Source organism: Trematomus bernacchii, unplaced genomic scaffold, assembly GCF_902827165.1.
Source record: "Trematomus bernacchii unplaced genomic scaffold, fTreBer1.1, whole genome shotgun sequence".
Taxonomy (NCBI): Eukaryota; Metazoa; Chordata; class Actinopteri; order Perciformes; family Nototheniidae; genus Trematomus; species Trematomus bernacchii.
The window spans coordinates 11,373,026-11,390,446 of record NW_022987803.1 but is presented as its reverse complement, the minus strand read 5'-3'; the positions used below and the strand labels follow the sequence as shown (position 1 = coordinate 11,390,446).

Below are 17,421 nucleotides of genomic sequence, written 5' to 3'. Positions count from 1 at the left end.
ATTTGTTTTAAAGAATTCAAAGCAATAAACAACAGCAACAGGCTCTTTAACAAAGGCAACGTTAGCCTAACATGTTAACAGGTCAGATAGCTGTTCACACTATCTATGTATATTTTCTACTTTTTGTAATGCTATTTTATTTCTATTTAAGATGTTTACATTTTCGATTGTTTAATTCTAGTCTTTTAACTGTCTAATCAATGTACATACAATGCCTTGTCTTTTGCTGCTGCAGAGTAAACATTTCCCCAATTGGTATCAATAAAGTACTTCTTATTGCATCTTAATCCTCAAATATTAGCACATTTTACTTTTAAAAAAAAACAAAAAACATATTGATGTAACTACATACACATATCGATATGTTGTATAAATATTGCAAATCAAAACCTTTATTGACCACTAATTACCAAAAATTGCATTTATATCCTGTTATTAATGCATTCAAATCGTGATTCAAATGGCCCGCCACGAACTTCCGGGAACTTTCTGAGTGTCTCTGAACCACGTGACGATCAAGCATTTTGGACCTCCGCTATCGTAACTCTCTCTTTGTAATGTAATGTAATGTATCATTAGATACAGGAAAGGGCAGCTTTCATTTAATGATACATTTATGTTGATCGATGATTCTGAAATCTATGTTTCAGGCTAGCAAGCTCAGCGACGCCTGTCCAGCCAATCACAGAGTGCTATGATGAAGCATGGCACGCTCAACAATCTGCAATTGTTTAGTCGTCCTGGGATGCTAGGGAAATGGTAGCTTACACGTGGAAATAGTGATTTGCCGTATTTTGCTTCTACTTCAGGGTGGTTTAGTGCCTTATTGAACCGTGCCTTGTCAGGGCTATTCCGTATTATTCTCTGAAGGTGACGGTTACTTCTTAGCTGAGTGACGAGCTGGTTTAACCGGCTTTATTATGGCGGACAACGTAGACGATGACTCTCTGTACACAATTAAAGAGGGGGACTACGTTGTGTTGAAACGAGGAGATGTCTTCAAAGCTGTGCAAATTCAAACGAAGAAGTAAGTACAAAACTGTTATTACTGGAAAGATAAGCCCCAAATATATGGCTCTTGTCATTTTATCGTAATGAAAAGAACAAACTGGGGCTAGCTAAAGGACAGATCTGAAGTGATATATAGCAACATCTGTGTGATGGATGCTGCAAAGATGTCCTTCTGTTGATTTGTGTTGTTTTTGTCTGTTTGATCTACTCACAGGAAGGTGATTTTTGAGAAGCAGTGGTTCTTCTTGGATAATGCTGTGGGACAGTTGTACAGCACTACATTTGAGCTGGCACCTGGAGGGATCCTGCAGCCAAGGAAGCCCAAAGACCCAGAGAGCTCCACCGGTGTGTAACCTGCTGGGAAACAGAACAACAGTCAATGCCATGATTGAGCCATACAACTGCCACTTTTAATGTCTTCAGGGCATCATTATTTGTGATTTAATATATTGTATTCCTAGTCTGTATGCATGAACTTGTAAAATACTATTTGAGTGGTCTCCTTTTATGTGTTCATCCTCAGATACAAAGGGGGCAGGCACAGACAACAGGAACATTCAAGATGATGGAAAATCCCAGAAGCTGACCAGGGATGACATCGAGACGCTCAAAGAACAAGGTCTGAAGGGACAGGTACATAAGTCTCGCAATTACAGACATACATGGAAAAGTGTGACTATACTGACAGGTGTTTGGTCAGTTGTTTAAATGGTATGTCCTCAACGTTTAAAGGTAGGGTAGGTACATTTGAGAAACCAGCTCGAGTGCGCTAGAATTTGAAAATACACAACCGGAAAAAATCTGCCACTTCCTTACAGAGCCCCTCCTCCAACACACACGAACGTGCACATGACCAATGAGGGCAGATTTTTTCCGGTTGTGTATTTTCAAATTCTAGCGCACTCGAGCTGGTTTCTCCAAAATTACCTACCCCACCTTTAATTTAGTTTTTATTGTCATCGAAATTTCATGAAAAAAACATAAATGGAGCATGCGTATAAGTATTGTAAATCAATTGATTGAACAAAAACGATTAGGTAAACATAAGTGAGTGTTAAGGGCATGTTCTTTTATTATGATGAAAATTAACACCGTAATTAAATTAAGGGAATAGCCGTACACTGTTCATTGTAGAGACAATGTGTTTTACAGGATTTTTCAAAGATGTTTTTCCTTGCATGGCCTCAGATCTACTTCATATAGTAAACACATCTCTTCACTCAGGTATTTTTCCAGAGGCCCTGAAAACTGCAGTCATTAAACCGCTCTTAAAAAAGAATAATCTAGATGCTTCAGTAATGAACAATTACAGGCCAATATCAAACCTGCCATTTCTAGGTAAAATCATTGAAAAAGTTGTATTTCAACAGTTGAGTAACTTCTTGCATTTAAATAACTGTTTGGATGTGTTCCAGTCAGGATTTCGTCCAAACCACAGCACTGAGACTGCTCTTGTAAAGGTCTTCAATGACATCCACTTAAACACAGACAGTGGCAGAACTTCAGTGTTAGTATTATTAGATCTCAGTGCTACGTTTGACACTGTTGACCACAACATATTACTAGACCGACTAGAAAACTGGGTGGGACTTTTGGCAACAGTTCTAAATTGGTTTGAGTCCTACTTAAAGGACAGAAAAAACTTTGTTTCTATAGGTAAATACACATCTGAGTTGACAAATATGACATGTGGGGTACCTCAAGGCTCCATCTTGGGGCCTCTTCTCTTTAACATCTACATGCTACCACTGGCTCAGATAATGAAAAACAACAAAATAAGTTACCATAGCTATGCGGATGACACACAAATTTACGTAACAATTTCACCAGGAGATTATGCTCCAATTCAAACACTGAGTAAGTGCATTGAACAAATCAATGACTGGATGTGTCAGAACTTTTTCCAATTAAACAAAGATAAAACTGAGGTAATGGTTTTTGGAGCCAAGGCAGAACGTATAAAAGTTAGCGCTGAGCTTCAGTCTGCAATGTTCAAAACAACAGATAAATCCAGAAATCTAGGTGTAGTCATGGACTCTGACCTGAGTTTCAACAGTCACATTAAAACAGTTACTAAATCAGCCTACTATCACCTAAAGAACATATCTAGGATTAAAAGACTAATGTCACAGCAGGATTTGAAAAAACTTGTCCATGCTTTTATCTTCAGTAGACTGGACTACTGTAATGGTGTCTTTGCAGGTCTCACTAAAACATCTATTAGAAAGCTGCAGCTAATTCAGAACGCCGCTGCTCAAGTCCTCACTAACACTAAGAAAGTGGATCACATCACTCCTGTTCTGAAGTCCTTACACTGGCTTCCTGTGTGTCAAAGAATAGATTTCAAAATACTGCTGCTGGTTTATAAAGCACTGAATGGTTTAGGCCCAAAATACATTTCTGACCTCCTGCTAAATTATGAACCATCTAGAACTCTCAGGTCTTCAGGGACTGGTCAGCTTTTTGTCCCCAGAGTCAGAACTAAACATGGAGAAGCAGCATTCAGTTATTATGCTCCGAATATCTGGAACAAACTCCCAGAAACCTGCAGGTCCGCTGCAACTCTTACTACTTTTAAATCCAGGCTGAAGACTTTTCTTTTTGCCGCTGCTTTTAATTGAACTATTCACATCTTAAACTGCACTGTAACTTTTAACTTTTATCCATGTATTTTTTCTTTTAATGTTTATTTTATTATCTTTGCTTTTTAATGACTGATTTTAAATGCCATTTTCATAATGTCTTCCATTTTTGTAAAGCACTTTGAATTGCCTTGTGTTGAAAGGTGCTATATAAATAGCCTTGCCTTGCCTTGCCTTGCCTTGCCTTGCCTTTTAATACGCAGCAGAGAATAGTCCCAACAATTGCACCATTAAGTCTGATTTATGTTCGGTGCTCAGCTATTTCAAGAAATAACTCAATAACTCAACCTTTTTAATTCGAGAAAGTTAATTATTTGTGACCCACTGTTGATGATTTAAGACTTTGTGCTACAGGCGGAACAGGGAAGAGGAAAATGATTTAGAGATGGGCCGATGCATTCGTGTTTTTGCTTTGTCATGGGAACCTTGTCTTTTAAATTATGAGATAAAATGTTGAAGTTTAACAGACGAGAGAATAGAGACAATATGTGTATGTGCTCCACAGGAAATCATTCAGCAGCTCATAGACAACAGCTCGACATTCAAAGATAAGACTGAATATGCCCAGGATAAGTACATCAAGAAGAAAAAGAAGAAGTGAGTCACTACTGATGATGCATCGACAATTTTCCTTAGACTTTAAAATGAATTAGGTTGCAGTAATTAGTTTTATCAGTTGTTCCCACTCCTGTGCTTTTCCAGGTATGAAAATATTGTGACGATTCTTAAACCTTCCTGTCGCATCCTGGCCATGATGTACCATGGCCGGGAACCAGGGAAGATCTGGTGAGTCAGCATGTGGAATAACAGCATGTGTGAATGTTTTTCACAGCAGAGACAGATGAATATATCATGTGTGTGTTTTCCTGTGATGCAGCCACCTGCGCTATGACACCCTGGCCCAGATGTTGACTCTGGCAAACATCCACGCCAACAGTAAAGTCCTGGTGTTTGAAACTTGTGCTGGCCTCGTGCTGGGATCCGTCATGGAGAGAATGGGAGGTACGTCAGTCCTGAGACATTTTCTGTGGCATTGAAATTATGAGCTATTTCTTTTTTTTCCATTCCGTCCCCTTTTTGTATAATTACCCACTCTTTCCTTCTCATCCAGGCTTCGGCTCAGTGATCCAAATGTACCCAGGAGGTGGGCCCGTTCGTGCGGGTGTGGAGAGCTTTGGCTTCCCTGCACATTTTCACGATACGCTGCATGAGTTTCCCATCTGCCATCTCAATGCTCTGATAGCAGGAACTCTGGACACCACTGCCAAAGATCCTAGCGCCGGTAGAGCCTGCATTGTTATGTATTGAAAAATATATTCTCAAGTACTGCTAGTCCATGCAAAAGAGAACTAAATATTTCCCTGGTACAAGTTCACAAATGCTGCGTTTTGCATCATAGTTTTATCATCATGTTTTACTGATAAACTCCACACGGACTAAGATTGTGTGACTTTTCTCTGATGCAGATTTAAAGGAGTCCGACATGGCTGCAGAGGTGAAGACTGAGGCAGAGGTGAAGACTGAGGCAGAGGTGAAGACTGAGGCAGAACAGAAGGGCAGTCCAGAGGAACAGAGCATGGAGACAAACAGTGTTGCCGATGGAAGCCTTGTCCCCAAAAAAGAAGAAGAGGAGGAGAAACGCAGAGAAGCCAAAGTATGCCCACTATTTTCTAACCCCACTCACGCCTATCCAAAAAGAATAATCCTGTATGTTGGATCTGAAGGAGAGAGCCCTGACGTCATGGTGTGTGTTTTTTGTTTTAGGCTCAGGAAAAGAAGGTGAAGCAGGAGGAGAAGCGGAAGAAGCTGGCAGCCGCTGCTTCCCTGCTGGAAGGCAGGAATGCCGACGGGTCAGTCTCAGATTTATCCTGCTTCCACATTTCTGATCCACTACACTCTTCCACTTCACTTTCACTCCCACCTCTGCTTAATTACTTCTAGATGGCGCTGTGTAGTTAACAACAGTAATTAATATGGATCTACAGAGATGAAAAAGTGATGAATGATTGGAGTGTTGTTAAGTATCTCCATAAAAGTCTTCCTCCGAGCTCACGGTGCCCTCATAAGGAGAACAAAGTAATTGCTTAGCACTTCCCTGTCATATATTAATGAAGGACTTGCTTTATTGCTGTTTATGATTGATGGATGAAGGGTTGTGAGGAACATATGAGCCAGAGATAGTATTGATCTGGTTAGCCTATTGACTTTCCTTTTTCTACATCATAGCAGCTATACCATAAACAGTACCACAGCTTTTCTTGCATTCTATAAATCTGCCTCTTTCACCGACTCATATCCAGCCTCATAACATCTGAAATGAATGTCTACAATAGGCATTAAATCGACATCCTTCACATGCAGCACAGCAGAGCTAAATTCCAATTGCCTACATCCACATTTCCAATAACACAGTGTACGGTTTACAGTGTATTTCATGTTGGACAGGTTTGCCTGAACATCTGTTTTGTTCCCCATGTGCAGGTTGGTTATAGCGAGCCGATTTAACCCGTGTCCAGTCCTCATGGCCCTGCTCAAGTTCCTCTCCCCCTCCAGGCCTTTTGTGGTCTACTCCCAATACAAAGAGGTAACATCATCACGGCTCGGGGTATTTACCGGAGCCACAAAAACAAGTTTGATGTCCCCCCTGAAGAAGGATAATTAGTTATCTTAGAAAGAGCTCTCATTAGCTGCACACAGGATTTGTATTGCTTAGAGCTCCAGCGGGAAACGTCCTTATTACATAACTGCCTCCTGTCACTGCCAACAAGTTACTATCAAGTCCTTGCTATTATTACCTGTGATCCCCCTGTGTATGTTTGTTGAATGCTCTTAATTCTCCTTCATCTCTTCTCGATCATATCTCTGCAGTGTCTTATCGAGTGCTACACAAAACTCAAGGAACAAGGCGGTACGGTCAACCTGAAGCTCACAGACTACTGGCTGAGACATTATCAGGTACATTTTAAACTCTAAGTCTACACCGAGTTAGGTTTGAGCTATATTGTTAAAGCTGGTCTACTCAAGATTTTAATACAAACAATGGATGAGACGACGGTTCAATCAACTGTGCAGTTTACCTTAGCTCAGCTAATAGTTGTAGGTAAAATAGGCGGCTGTTTTCAAATAAAAAAGCTTGAGATAAAAGAAAGGCTGAATGTTGGACCTACATTTGGCTTATGGACACAAACACTTCTCCTTATGAATGTTAATGCTTGGTTTTGTATCAGGCAGCCCTTTGCTAATTTTTTGCATACAAACTTATAAGGGGTTTTATATAACTATCAATCTTTGTAGGTTTAATACTAACATCTCTTATGCATGTTTGCATGACTTTAAGTTGATCGGAATTGTCAATCCACTACTTGATTCAGCCATAAATAAGTACCTAAATGAATGCTAAAGAAAGAATGAAATTCCTCTCCTCTCTGTTCCATCCTTGCTGCATCAATAATTTGCTATAAGCACCTCCTGATCCATTATTGCAGAGACTCCATTCGCTCTCACTGCCCACTTATTTATGTCTGTGTACGATGCAGCAACTGGATGTAAACACTGTTTGCATACTCTATGTCCTCCCTCAGGACTGAAGTTATTTCCCACCATCCCTTCCTGTAGAATCAATGTCTCCTGACTGTATATATACACGTGTTGTGCCCCTAGGTGTTGCCTAACAGGACACATCCTGTGCTGCTGATGAGTGGGGGTGGGGGCTACCTCCTCTCAGGAACAACGGTCGCCGCGGAGCGCTCCAAACCTGCAGCCTCGCGGCGAGATGAGGAACCAGCGCCAAAGAGACAGAAAGTGACCGAAGGATAAACAAACAAAGGGCAAATGACCAACAGCCCGTAGGGAATTCTCCCCCAGCATTGACTTCTCTTTCTGCTGAACTGATTTGACACATGTGGAAATAAGGAAGACAGAGTGTCTGGTCTGCATTCATCAGAGCACTTTCTCCTTGTGAATTCAGATCAGTGCAGAGGAAGGCGTAATGCTGAGCCGTAAACTATGAGCCCGCTAAGGGCAGTACGAGGTCAGATTATGTGTTATGTGAGGAACTGCTGAAATCATCTTATATTATGTCTGATACCTCTAGACCAAGTTTATAACATTTTTGATTTTTAAAGTTTTGCAGCTCTAGGTTTTTTTTATTTAGTTATCTTCGCAGAAAGTGCCATTTGTTATATGATGCAGCTTCACTGTGGGATACATCTGTACCTGCACAGAATAAAAAAAGCACTAATGAGCCCGATGTGTGAACACTTTTTTTTAAATGATTCGAGAGATATTTGTTTGGTCCCAGAATAACTCCTTTTATTGAGTGCAGACTGAACAAACTCATTCGAACACAATTTGAGTCATTTGTCTCAGATATATTAGAATCTCATATTTTCTTATTACATGTATATAAACATCAAAACCATTCCCATGCGGATCATTTTCAAATTTTACATTTCAATACATCAAAATATCACAAATACTATGATAAGCAAGTTGATCAAATGCTTTTGGCAAGGCTCCAGATTTGATGGATGTTTTTGTCTTTTAAACACTGAATTAGCTAACATACAGTAAGCTAGCAGCTCTTCCATCTTGGCTTATGTGCTGTTGTCATGCAACTTGGCAGCGATTTCCTGCAGGTCCGTGTCCATTGTTGCTAGGTTGTCCAGCTCCTTCTGAAAAACATCAACATGGACATATTATAGAACAGTTTCCCCACCATTTACAGAATAGAAATCAGGGTTAAGTTATCATATGTTGGGTTTGTTTACCCAAGCCTGCTCAAGTATCTGCATAATGGGTCAATTTAGGCTGAGCATTCCCTCCCTATCCCGAGTCGTGATGCTGTAGTGCTGATATTACTACACCTCCTTTTTCTGCTTCAAAGTGACAAGAAAGGGAGGAGGTCTCTACAGGCTGTCGCTCTTTTTAATGGACATATTATCACTTTGATTTCTCTCGGAGGCTATCATTATGAGGTTCTTAGTGGGATTACTGTAGCAGTCATAAAAAGCTAGATGTGGAAAGTGCAAGTACAAAGGGGACAAGTGTTGAAGAGAAGTGCCGTGAAGAAGTGATTTTAGAGTTAAGTATTGCATAGTGGAGAAACGACTCGCTGCCCATGAATATTCTGGATGCATTGCTCTTCTTTATGTGACATGCTCATGAGGGGCAGTTCTTGATGTGCACTTGCACAGATGCATAATCACTGATGCTCTGTGGTTCTGAAGGCTAAACCCTGACATCTCCATGAAGAGTAGAGATTTCCATAATGAGCATTGCTGCTTTTTCCTCCCAGTGAAACTGTGGTGGAGGCAATTGATGTGCTTCACTGGGTCAGCTCAAAATATATAGGGGGTAGAGTTTTATGGAAAACCCACAGAGTAAAGTGTTTTTTTAAATGATGGATCACAGTTGGTTTTTCATGTACAAATAGTTATATTCTCAAAGATCTATCAGGGCGGATTATTGGAATTTAAGTGTTTATGATTTGCTTGCATTTTAATACCTGAATCCTGGCTTCTACGTAGTTTCATAAATAACAATATTATAAGATTGTATTTTCACTTGGGTTAAGTGGTATAGTTAGCAGTTTAACAAAGTAAACATGACAGCTAATAAATCCTTATAAAGATAATTTGTTCTCGTGGTTATTTGAAACGCTTCTTGCCTCCCGCGGGGTGAGTACTCTCTGGTGCATGCTCTTCTTTGGTTCCTCTTGGTTTGATTGGCTGGCCAGCTGGTCTATCTTATAGCTCAGCAACTTGGCCAGTTCGTCCATCTGAACACAACAAAGTAGAATCAGATAATATCTAAACTGCAAAATGTAGGCCAAAATAAGGATTTTCTAATCAAAACCTTCCAGGTAATTGACAATGTACTTCATAATGGAGGAGAAAACGTTGATTTAAAGATCAAATGTCCTCAATCTGCATGTTCACATAACTGTTTCTAAACTACAGCCATTTGCTACTTCTGTTTCAGACTGTATACCTACCTTGTTTGAGTTTGCTGTATGCTCAACTGAATCCCTTTTATACCATGCAGGATGGTAGAAACCTCTGTAAATCCAGGGATTGGGCTTCTCTGCCAGATACCTGAAAAATAGCCCACATTAGATGCTGTTCCACCGACCGTTGTACTGCCAGCGCGTGCGTGTACACTGATAAATGAGCTTATCCAATTCAAATGAGACAAAGCACCCAAGGTAAAAACCTTGATTGTCAATTATGAAAGAAATGTTAGGCTATTCTGCGTCCATGACATGTCTTCTATCTGAATAATAGAAAGAAAACATCCCCAAAACAACTTTCGGTGATTGTTTTACTCTTCACATCTGTAGATATCTCATACACTCACAGTTCGCATTATAAAGCCTCATTTACATATTCTAACAAAACATATCAGAAAATGTGTAATCCAAATAAATGATTGTCCTAATATTAGTAGGGAACTAGGGAAGTTTCATGGTGATATGAATTAGTCAAATGTCTTAGCATATTCATCCTAAGTCTGCAGAATTTAGGACATGTTCAAAGGCGGTTTCTCAATATTTTTGTTCCTGCTTTTTGAGCCAGAAATCTCAACAAGCTTTCCAATCTCATTCCTTTATTCATGATTAGGGTTTTTACCTAGGGGGAAAATTTAAAAAAAAGAGTTGTCTTATGGGAAACAAATCAACTGGGGAAGTTTCATGGTGGTTTTAGTTAAAAATCCTACCGTATTAACCATGGGGGATTCACTGGTAGAAACACTCAGAATACATACTAGCATAAATAAAGAGTAGAAGTTTTTCAATGTGACAAAAGATAGAAGTACCTTGTTGCGTCGTCCCCGTCCTTTCCCGCCTCCTCATAATCCTCAGAGGCAGCCATCTGCTCTCCCTCTTCTTCTTCTGATGCTCCGCCACGTTTATGGTACTTCTTCTTATGGTGGTATCTATGTGTCGGTTTCCATATACGCTTTTCTATTCCTTCCTCTTCTGTTCCCTGTCTTTTGTCTAAGCCCCAGGACTCCTGGCTGCGTTCCCCATCCGAGAGCTCCTCTTCACGTTTGGGTCTCTTCTGATGGAACCTGCCCGCCCTCCACTCTCTCTTGTCTCTTCCAGTGTCAAAGTCCCAGTACTCCTGGCTGCGCTCTTCCTCAGGCTCATCTCGCGCTTCTTCTGGTTGTACCTTCCTGGTTATAACTTCCGGGTTGTACCTTCCTGGCCTCCTCTGGTTGTACCTTCCTGGCCTCCAGCCCCTCTTATCAAGACCCCAGGACTCCTGGCTGCGCTCTTCCTCAGGCTCATCTCGCGCTTCTTCTGGTTGTACCTTCCTGGTTATAACTTCCGGGTTGTACCTTCCTAGCCTCCTCTGGTTGTACCTTCCTGGCCTCCAGCCCCTCTTATCAAGACCCCAGGACTCCTGGCTGCGTTCCTCATCTGGCTCTTCCCTGGCTTCCTCTGCAAGTTCTTCATCACGTTTGTGTCTCCTCTGGCTGTACCTTCCTGGCCTCCAGCCCCTCTTATCAAGATCCCATGATTCCTGGCTGCGTTCTTCATCTGGCTCTTCCCTGGCCTCTTCTGCGAGTTCTTCATCACGTCTGTGTCGTGTCTGGTGGTACCTTCCTGGCCTCCAGCCCCTCTTATCAAGATCCCATGATTCCTGGCTGCGTTCTTCATCGGGCTCTTCCCTGGCCTCTTCTGCGAGTTCTTCATCACGTCTGTGTCGTGTCTGGTGGTACCTTCCTGGCCTCCAGCCCCTCTTATCAAGACCCCATGATTCCTGGCTGCGTTCTTCATCGGGCCCTTCCCTGGCTTCCTCTGCGAGCTCTTCATCACGCTTGTGCCTCCTCTGGCTGTACCTTCCTGGCCTCCAGCCCCTCTTATCAAGATCCCATGATTCCTGGCTGCGTTCCTCATCTGGCTCTTCCCTGGCTTCCTCTGCGAGCTCTTCATCACGCTTGTGCCTCCTCTGGCTGTACCTTCCTGGCCTCCAGCCCCTCTTATCAAGATCCCATGATTCCTGGCTGCGTTCCTCATCTGGCTCTTCCCTGGCTTCCTCTGCGAGCTCTTCATCACGCTTGTGCCTCCTCTGGCTGTACCTTCCTGGCCTCCAGCCCCTCTTATCAAGACCCCATGATTCCTGGCTGCGTTCTTCATTGGGCTCTTCCCTGGCTTCCTCTGCGAGTTCTTCATCACGCTTGTGTCTCCTCTGGCTGTACCTTCCTGGCCTCCAGCCCCTCTTATCAAGATCCCATGATTCCTGGCTGCGCTCTTCATCTGGCTCTTCCCTGGCTTCCTCTGCGAGTTCTTCATCACGTCTGTGTCGTGTCTGGTGGTACCTTCCTGGCCTCCAGCCCCTCTTATCAAGACCCCATGATTCCTGGCTGCGCTCGCCACCTTCTTCCTCCTCTTCACCACGTTTGTGGAACTTTTTCTTGTGGTGATAACGATGTGTTGGTTTCCATATGCGCTTTGATATCTCCTGCTCGTCCTCGCCCCCGTTCCTTTTGTCTACATCCCAGGACTCTTGGCTACGCTCTTCCTCTGGCTCCTCCCCCTCTACTTCTTCTTGGTCTCGTTTGTGTTTCTTTTGGTGGTACCTCCCAGGCCTCCAGCCGCTCCTCTTCTCCCGCTGTTCTTCCTCTTCGTTCTCGTGTCTCTTCTCCTTCTCGTCACCAAGACTCCAGGATTCCTGGCTGCGCTCGTCTTCTGGGATTTCTCTTTTTTCCTCAACGGTTTTCAAGAAAGCTTCGATGTCTTTCACATCGGTTCCCTTCGCCTGAGGCTCCTCGGGTTGACCTATGGCCAGCTCTCCATGAGTTGCTATCCCCTCTCCACTTTTCTTGTCCAGTGGGGCATGTTTAACCCCTAAGACAGAAAAGAAGATACATTTAAAGGTGTGTAAAGATTCTTTAAGTATAAGCTTTAGGTTGAATCTCGTCTTGTGATTGAAGATTTCATCAATTACTTCGTAGTTATTTTGGTTTGCATTTAAATCATTTGAAGATCCCCCGAATGTTTTATAATGTCTCTTTTCTTTTCTTTGCCTTGAAGCTTTAAGCAATGTTTTTAACTCTATTTCTGTTACAAGTTGGTTAAAAATACATACTTTTTTCAAATCTACCAGCTATTCAAAGTCTCAATCAACTGACAGTTAAAAGAGCGCTGCATCAACAAAGGTATTTCATGATTAAATATGCTCCTGCTACAAACCTGCTTGGAGAATGCCTTTGCATTCCTGGTCCAGCCTGGAGTCCGGTTTGGTGAGAGCTTTGGAGAGGACTTCCACCAAACAGCGTGTGACCTGCAATAAAATAACAACTAGTCAATAGGAAGCTCTTCAATGCCTTCTTGTCTGAATAGCTGCTGTTTTGAACTTAGTCAAATTGCCTTTGAAAAAGAACATACCACATCTTCTCTCTGCCCTTCTTTTCCCACTGGAAGCGCTAGATTTTCTGCATTAGAAAAATGTTAGAATTAGTCAACCTGCAAAAGGATTGCATGCACTGAAGTAAAGGAAAAATATGTGTCTCTGTCCATGGTCCTGAACTGCGCACACTTACTCAAAGCACTGAAGAAGAAAATAATAACCTACCTGTCAACAAAGCCGCAACCAAGACAGCAACATAAATAAGTCTCATTTTGGCGAGATGATGGTATATCCAAGAAAATGTGTGAAAAAGCAGCAACTCCCGTCGCTCTGAAGCTTCAGGAGAGAGCTGCGCTGACTGTGCGCCGGCTGCTCTGAAGACTGGAGCTGAGGAGAGCCTCTAATAAAGAGAAGAGTGGGCTGCAGGAGTGTCGGAGGAGGGCTTTGGGCTCTGTTAATGTCAGGACTCATTAGACCTGCATGGAGACTGATCGGAGTGAAATTTGTTGCAAGCACAATGTTGACATTTTGCACTAAGTGAATTAGTGTCACAGTTCATTCAGGAGGTGATCATTTAACCACATTTAAAGAGCATTGGAAGACATTTCATTTGAGCGTGTTTGTTTTGAATGTCGTGAGGTGCCTGAGGACAGGTACAGGGGGGTGGACACGGCATCACCAGGATTCGTGCACTCCGCTTCTGTAAAGCCCTGGAACAATACTTTGTAAATAAGAGTGTTGTTTTTTAAGTTGGAGAGAAGTTCAGCTCAGCCTACACTGTGTTGATGCTGCTGGTGTTGTTATTCTGCCACTGAATGTTAAATACAGTTATGTTTATGGCAGTTATACAATATTGGATTCCAGATATATTCAATATATTGTGCCGTGAGGTCTATCACAAATCTTCTTTTCATTCTCTTTTTTATGAGGCTTTCCAAAGTCTCTAGCTGAAGTTATGTAATACCTCTGTATTATCAACTGCTAACTATTTAAATGTTTGATAGGAGGCTAATGTATTCTACATTTAAAGAAAAAAAGTGAAGTAGACATGTACAGACAAGCACAGTCTGTCAAACCTTGAGTCCGATTTTAGACAAACTGACTGATGAATTATTCAATTATTTTTATTCATTCAGCCTTCTGCACATCCTGTCCAGTTTTCCATGGGAACATGTAACTCATTTTTGTTCCAAAATGTTACAGTGTCTCAATCTGTGACTGCTGTCGTCTTCCTATCGTTCTCTGGATTAGGATGAGCTGACATGTGCAGCGGCACAGCTCAAACTTCGTATGCTCAGCGCGGCTCGGAACATTAAAACTGACAACTGTTGGCATGCTCTTTTGGCACTTTGCATGTTTTTTTCTTGCTTGCTTGTAGTGCAATGTGTTCTTCTTCAGTGCATGTATTCCTTCACTCAGACACAAAACGGGACTTAGGCTACGAAATCCAAATGACTCAGTCTCACCTATATAGAGGCTTAAAGGTGCATTATACAACTGTTTACGTGCCATGTTTATACAACAAGCACTGACCTTTATGTATGGCCAAGTACATTCAAGTTCAATCATGTCTTGGAAACCATGAGCCCAGAAAGTGTACAACAGCTGCGAGCAAAATGAGAATATCGTGCCCCATAAATCTGCTCTCTCGCCTCTCGTGCCTTCATGGCCGCTCACTGACATCCATCTGTGTGAATGCAGACAGGCTCTATTTTGGAAACTGAAATAATTACTGGTCAGAGCAGCAGGGTAGATACATTAAAGGAAAACGCTGCTATTCCAAAGCAGCCAAGGAACTCAATGTTTTGTGTGAATGATAGATTTTCTATTTGACATGTTTTGCATAGAGGGCATTGGCAAGGGGATACAGTTTACTGTGCTGTCCCCAGGGAGGAAGTTGTGTATGTGACCGGGGCTTAGCGCTGCAAAGTGAGCAATACAGCCAGTAGATATCAAAAGCACTCACGCACTAAATCATACAAGCCCAATCCTCTGAACAGAGTGCGTGTCCGAGAATACGCTCACATTTTAGTGAGGCATGAAGATATAGGACCTTACAGGCAGCGAGGTAGGGGGGGGGGTGCTTTGAGAGGGAACGCTCGATGCGTTCAGACAGGCTCTGTGAGCACAACTGAGATTGGTCCCTGTCTGCAAAAACACCTACCCTTTCATAACAACAATTTACAGGCAAGAACTAAAGGCGAGTGGCTCATGATGAGCAAAATGCCATGCGTCGACTGAAAGCCTCGACCGGGCTTTGATATTTGGTGGGGACAAGCTTTATGTTTGGCTCAAAACTACTGAGGGACTTTGATGGTTGATATTCCAAGAAAAATAGGAGAGTGTGCGGTTATTTGTGATCAAATGCTCTTACTTCTGGTTAAATTATAATGTCTGACATTATGTTGAACATAGGGGCAATTTTCACTTTCTTGTGATTAGTCTTTCAACACAATCTAATGTAAGATCTAAAAAAAGTTCTAATTTATTAGCAAACATTCATCCATCCCCAACTTGAATTATCATGCTTGAATAGTTAGCTGAAATAAAAGTCAGGACAATTATAAAAAATGTGCCTTTGAACACAAACTTTAATGGACCAAACGCATCTGTTGGATGATTGATACACACTGCAGTATCAGTACCATTCACTGTAGGGGGAAGTAGTGTTGGACATTTGAGGAGGATAGGCAGCAAAGAATGGAACTGTGGTTCCAAACGACCCATACAGGTGTCATTACAAAGGTGCTTGCTGGTTTATACATTCAGCAAACAGGATGATGGAGCGCTCGTTCTCCAAACTGTTACATTATTAGCATCACTATTGCTATTGAAGCACTCTCTTTCGAAAGGCTCAAGGACTCAATTAGGACCCAAAAGGCCTGCATAGAATAGAAATGGCCCAAAAAGACAATTATGCCCTGTTTGTCTGCAATACAGGATTTAAATGATCCTCATTACCAGACAAATAGAGGATGGCTAATTAAAATGTGTAATTCTTAATTATAAAATCTCCTATTCAATCGTTAAGCTCGTTCCGTTTCTGTTGAAAATGAGAATAGGATCCAAATCCATAATTTAATTTGATAGGGAAACTGGAAATCAACTGTGGAAAATAAAAGTGAAATTAAAGTCCACAAATCGACCCTCTCTAAATGTCTTTAGAGAGGGTCCTTCTGCCATCACCCATTGGAGTGTTTTTTTTTTTGTATTTCATAATGCAGACAGTGTTCTAGTAAAACTATTTTCTTTCAGTAATATTAGTAAAGTTAAAGATCTTAATGAGGTATTTTGGGACAAAATGATGATGAGTACCTTCAAGGGATGATCAATTATGAATGAGGCAAAGCATGCCAGTCTTTATGAATATTTTGATAATACTAAAATATTATTGTTGTTGAAATAATAATCACTATTAAGCCAGTTAGTTGCTTGGGTGACTGTGTGTGGTCGGCTACTTATCATTGTTGTTAACTGTTGCCTAAAGGGGTATGGCTAAAGTGCAATAAAGGAGGATATGGAGGGGAGTTTTTCGGTGCAGTATAATGTTTTTGCTTTTAGTTGTAACGGTGATGTTTTTCAAATGATAACATGATCATATTTTGCCACATATCCATTAGCCCCACCCCTGTAACACCAGCTTACTCACTGTACTGCAGGACCAGCTCATTTAATTAATGCAGATAGCTGTTCACTGAAATATGCTAATGATTTAACAGTGTCATGGATGATGAGTCAACACTGCTCAGCACAGTGAACACAGTTGGCTCATATCTCAGCCTTAAGAATAAACATCCCCTGAACACAACAAAAGATTGACCACTACAAAACTGAAGGTGTTCACAAACCTTTAGCTCAGAACCTCTTCAATTCAGTGAATACAAATTGCAACATATGCTTTCCTGTCCTCAGTTTTCATCACAAGTATTGATTTTGACATGTGCAGGCAAACTAGCCCTATCACACAACTCAGTCCGCTGGGCACAATGCGCAATTGTGAAGAGGAGATCAATACAAACTTTCCAGAGGGGACATCACACGGTTTATTAAAATGTGAGTTGGGCTGAGGTTGGATTCTTAAGGCATAATCATAATTTTCTATTGAACTCTAGTTGGATTGTATGTCTTTGCACAAAGATCCACAAACCACAAAACCAAGCATGTAACACCTTTAGTGTCTGATCCGGTTTACAACGCCTTTTTTAAAGGTCCCCTATTATACTGTTTTTCATTTCTTTATTATAGGTCTCAGATATATACAAAACAGGTCTCTGAAGTGTTTGGCTGAAATACCAAACAGATCATTGTAGCATCCCATAATCCCCTCTGTTTCAGCCCTGTTTCAAAAGGGCTGATTCTCTGTCTGTTACTTTAGATGAAAATAAGGAGCCACTCCCCACGCCCCTCTGAGA

The 17,421-nt window shown here is 41.6% G+C and overlaps 2 protein-coding genes across 3 annotated transcripts; one reads left to right on the top strand and one right to left on the bottom strand.

Moving 5' to 3' along the window:
- Positions 1 to 706: 706 nt before the first annotated feature.
- trmt6 (tRNA methyltransferase 6) lies at positions 707 to 7,897 on the top strand. The gene is made up of 12 exons (XM_034150711.1): positions 707 to 1,027; positions 1,226 to 1,356; positions 1,535 to 1,644; positions 4,159 to 4,250; positions 4,356 to 4,439; positions 4,531 to 4,655; positions 4,765 to 4,935; positions 5,120 to 5,307; positions 5,418 to 5,503; positions 6,135 to 6,237; positions 6,522 to 6,608; positions 7,314 to 7,897. The coding sequence occupies exons 1-12, from the start codon at positions 921 to 923 to the stop codon at positions 7,467 to 7,469; spliced, it is 1,440 nt and encodes a 479-aa protein (XP_034006602.1). The 5' UTR covers positions 707 to 920; the 3' UTR covers positions 7,470 to 7,897.
- A 144-nt stretch (positions 7,898 to 8,041) lies between these two features.
- chgb (chromogranin B) lies at positions 8,042 to 13,379 on the bottom strand. 2 transcript variants are annotated; one of them, XM_034150709.1, is made up of 7 exons: positions 13,235 to 13,379; positions 13,048 to 13,094; positions 12,853 to 12,943; positions 10,470 to 12,507; positions 9,649 to 9,748; positions 9,322 to 9,432; positions 8,042 to 8,326 (listed from the first exon to the last, which is right to left on the bottom strand). In XM_034150709.1, exons 1-7 carry the CDS (start codon positions 13,278 to 13,280, stop codon positions 8,249 to 8,251), a joined length of 2,511 nt encoding a protein of 836 aa, XP_034006600.1. In that variant the 5' UTR covers positions 13,281 to 13,379; the 3' UTR covers positions 8,042 to 8,248. The 2 variants fall into 2 exon arrangements, with proteins under 2 accessions (XP_034006600.1, XP_034006601.1); XM_034150710.1 differs by lacking the exon at positions 9,322 to 9,432 and having other exon boundaries at positions 8,058 to 8,326.
- Between the last annotated feature and the right edge of the window lie 4,042 nt (positions 13,380 to 17,421).

Bases quoted from the DNA above. Each gene is read 5' to 3' on its own strand.
- trmt6 (XM_034150711.1), top strand. From the start codon at position 921: ATGGCGGACAACGTAGACGATGACTCTCTGTACACAATTAAAGAGGGG. The intron at 1,645-4,158 runs GTACATAAGTCT...TGTGCTCCACAG, and splicing joins AACAAGGTCTGAAGGGACAG to GAAATCATTCAGCAGCTCAT. The intron at 6,609-7,313 runs GTACATTTTAAA...TTGTGCCCCTAG, and splicing joins ACTGGCTGAGACATTATCAG to GTGTTGCCTAACAGGACACA.
- chgb (XM_034150709.1), bottom strand. From the start codon at position 13,280: ATGAGACTTATTTATGTTGCTGTCTTGGTTGCGGCTTTGTTGACAG. The intron at 9,433-9,648 runs GTAGGTATACAG...TGTTGTGTTCAG, and splicing joins ATACAGCAAACTCAAACAAG to ATGGACGAACTGGCCAAGTT. The intron at 8,327-9,321 runs GCAAGAAGCGTT...GATGTTTTTCAG, and splicing joins GAGTACTCACCCCGCGGGAG to AAGGAGCTGGACAACCTAGC.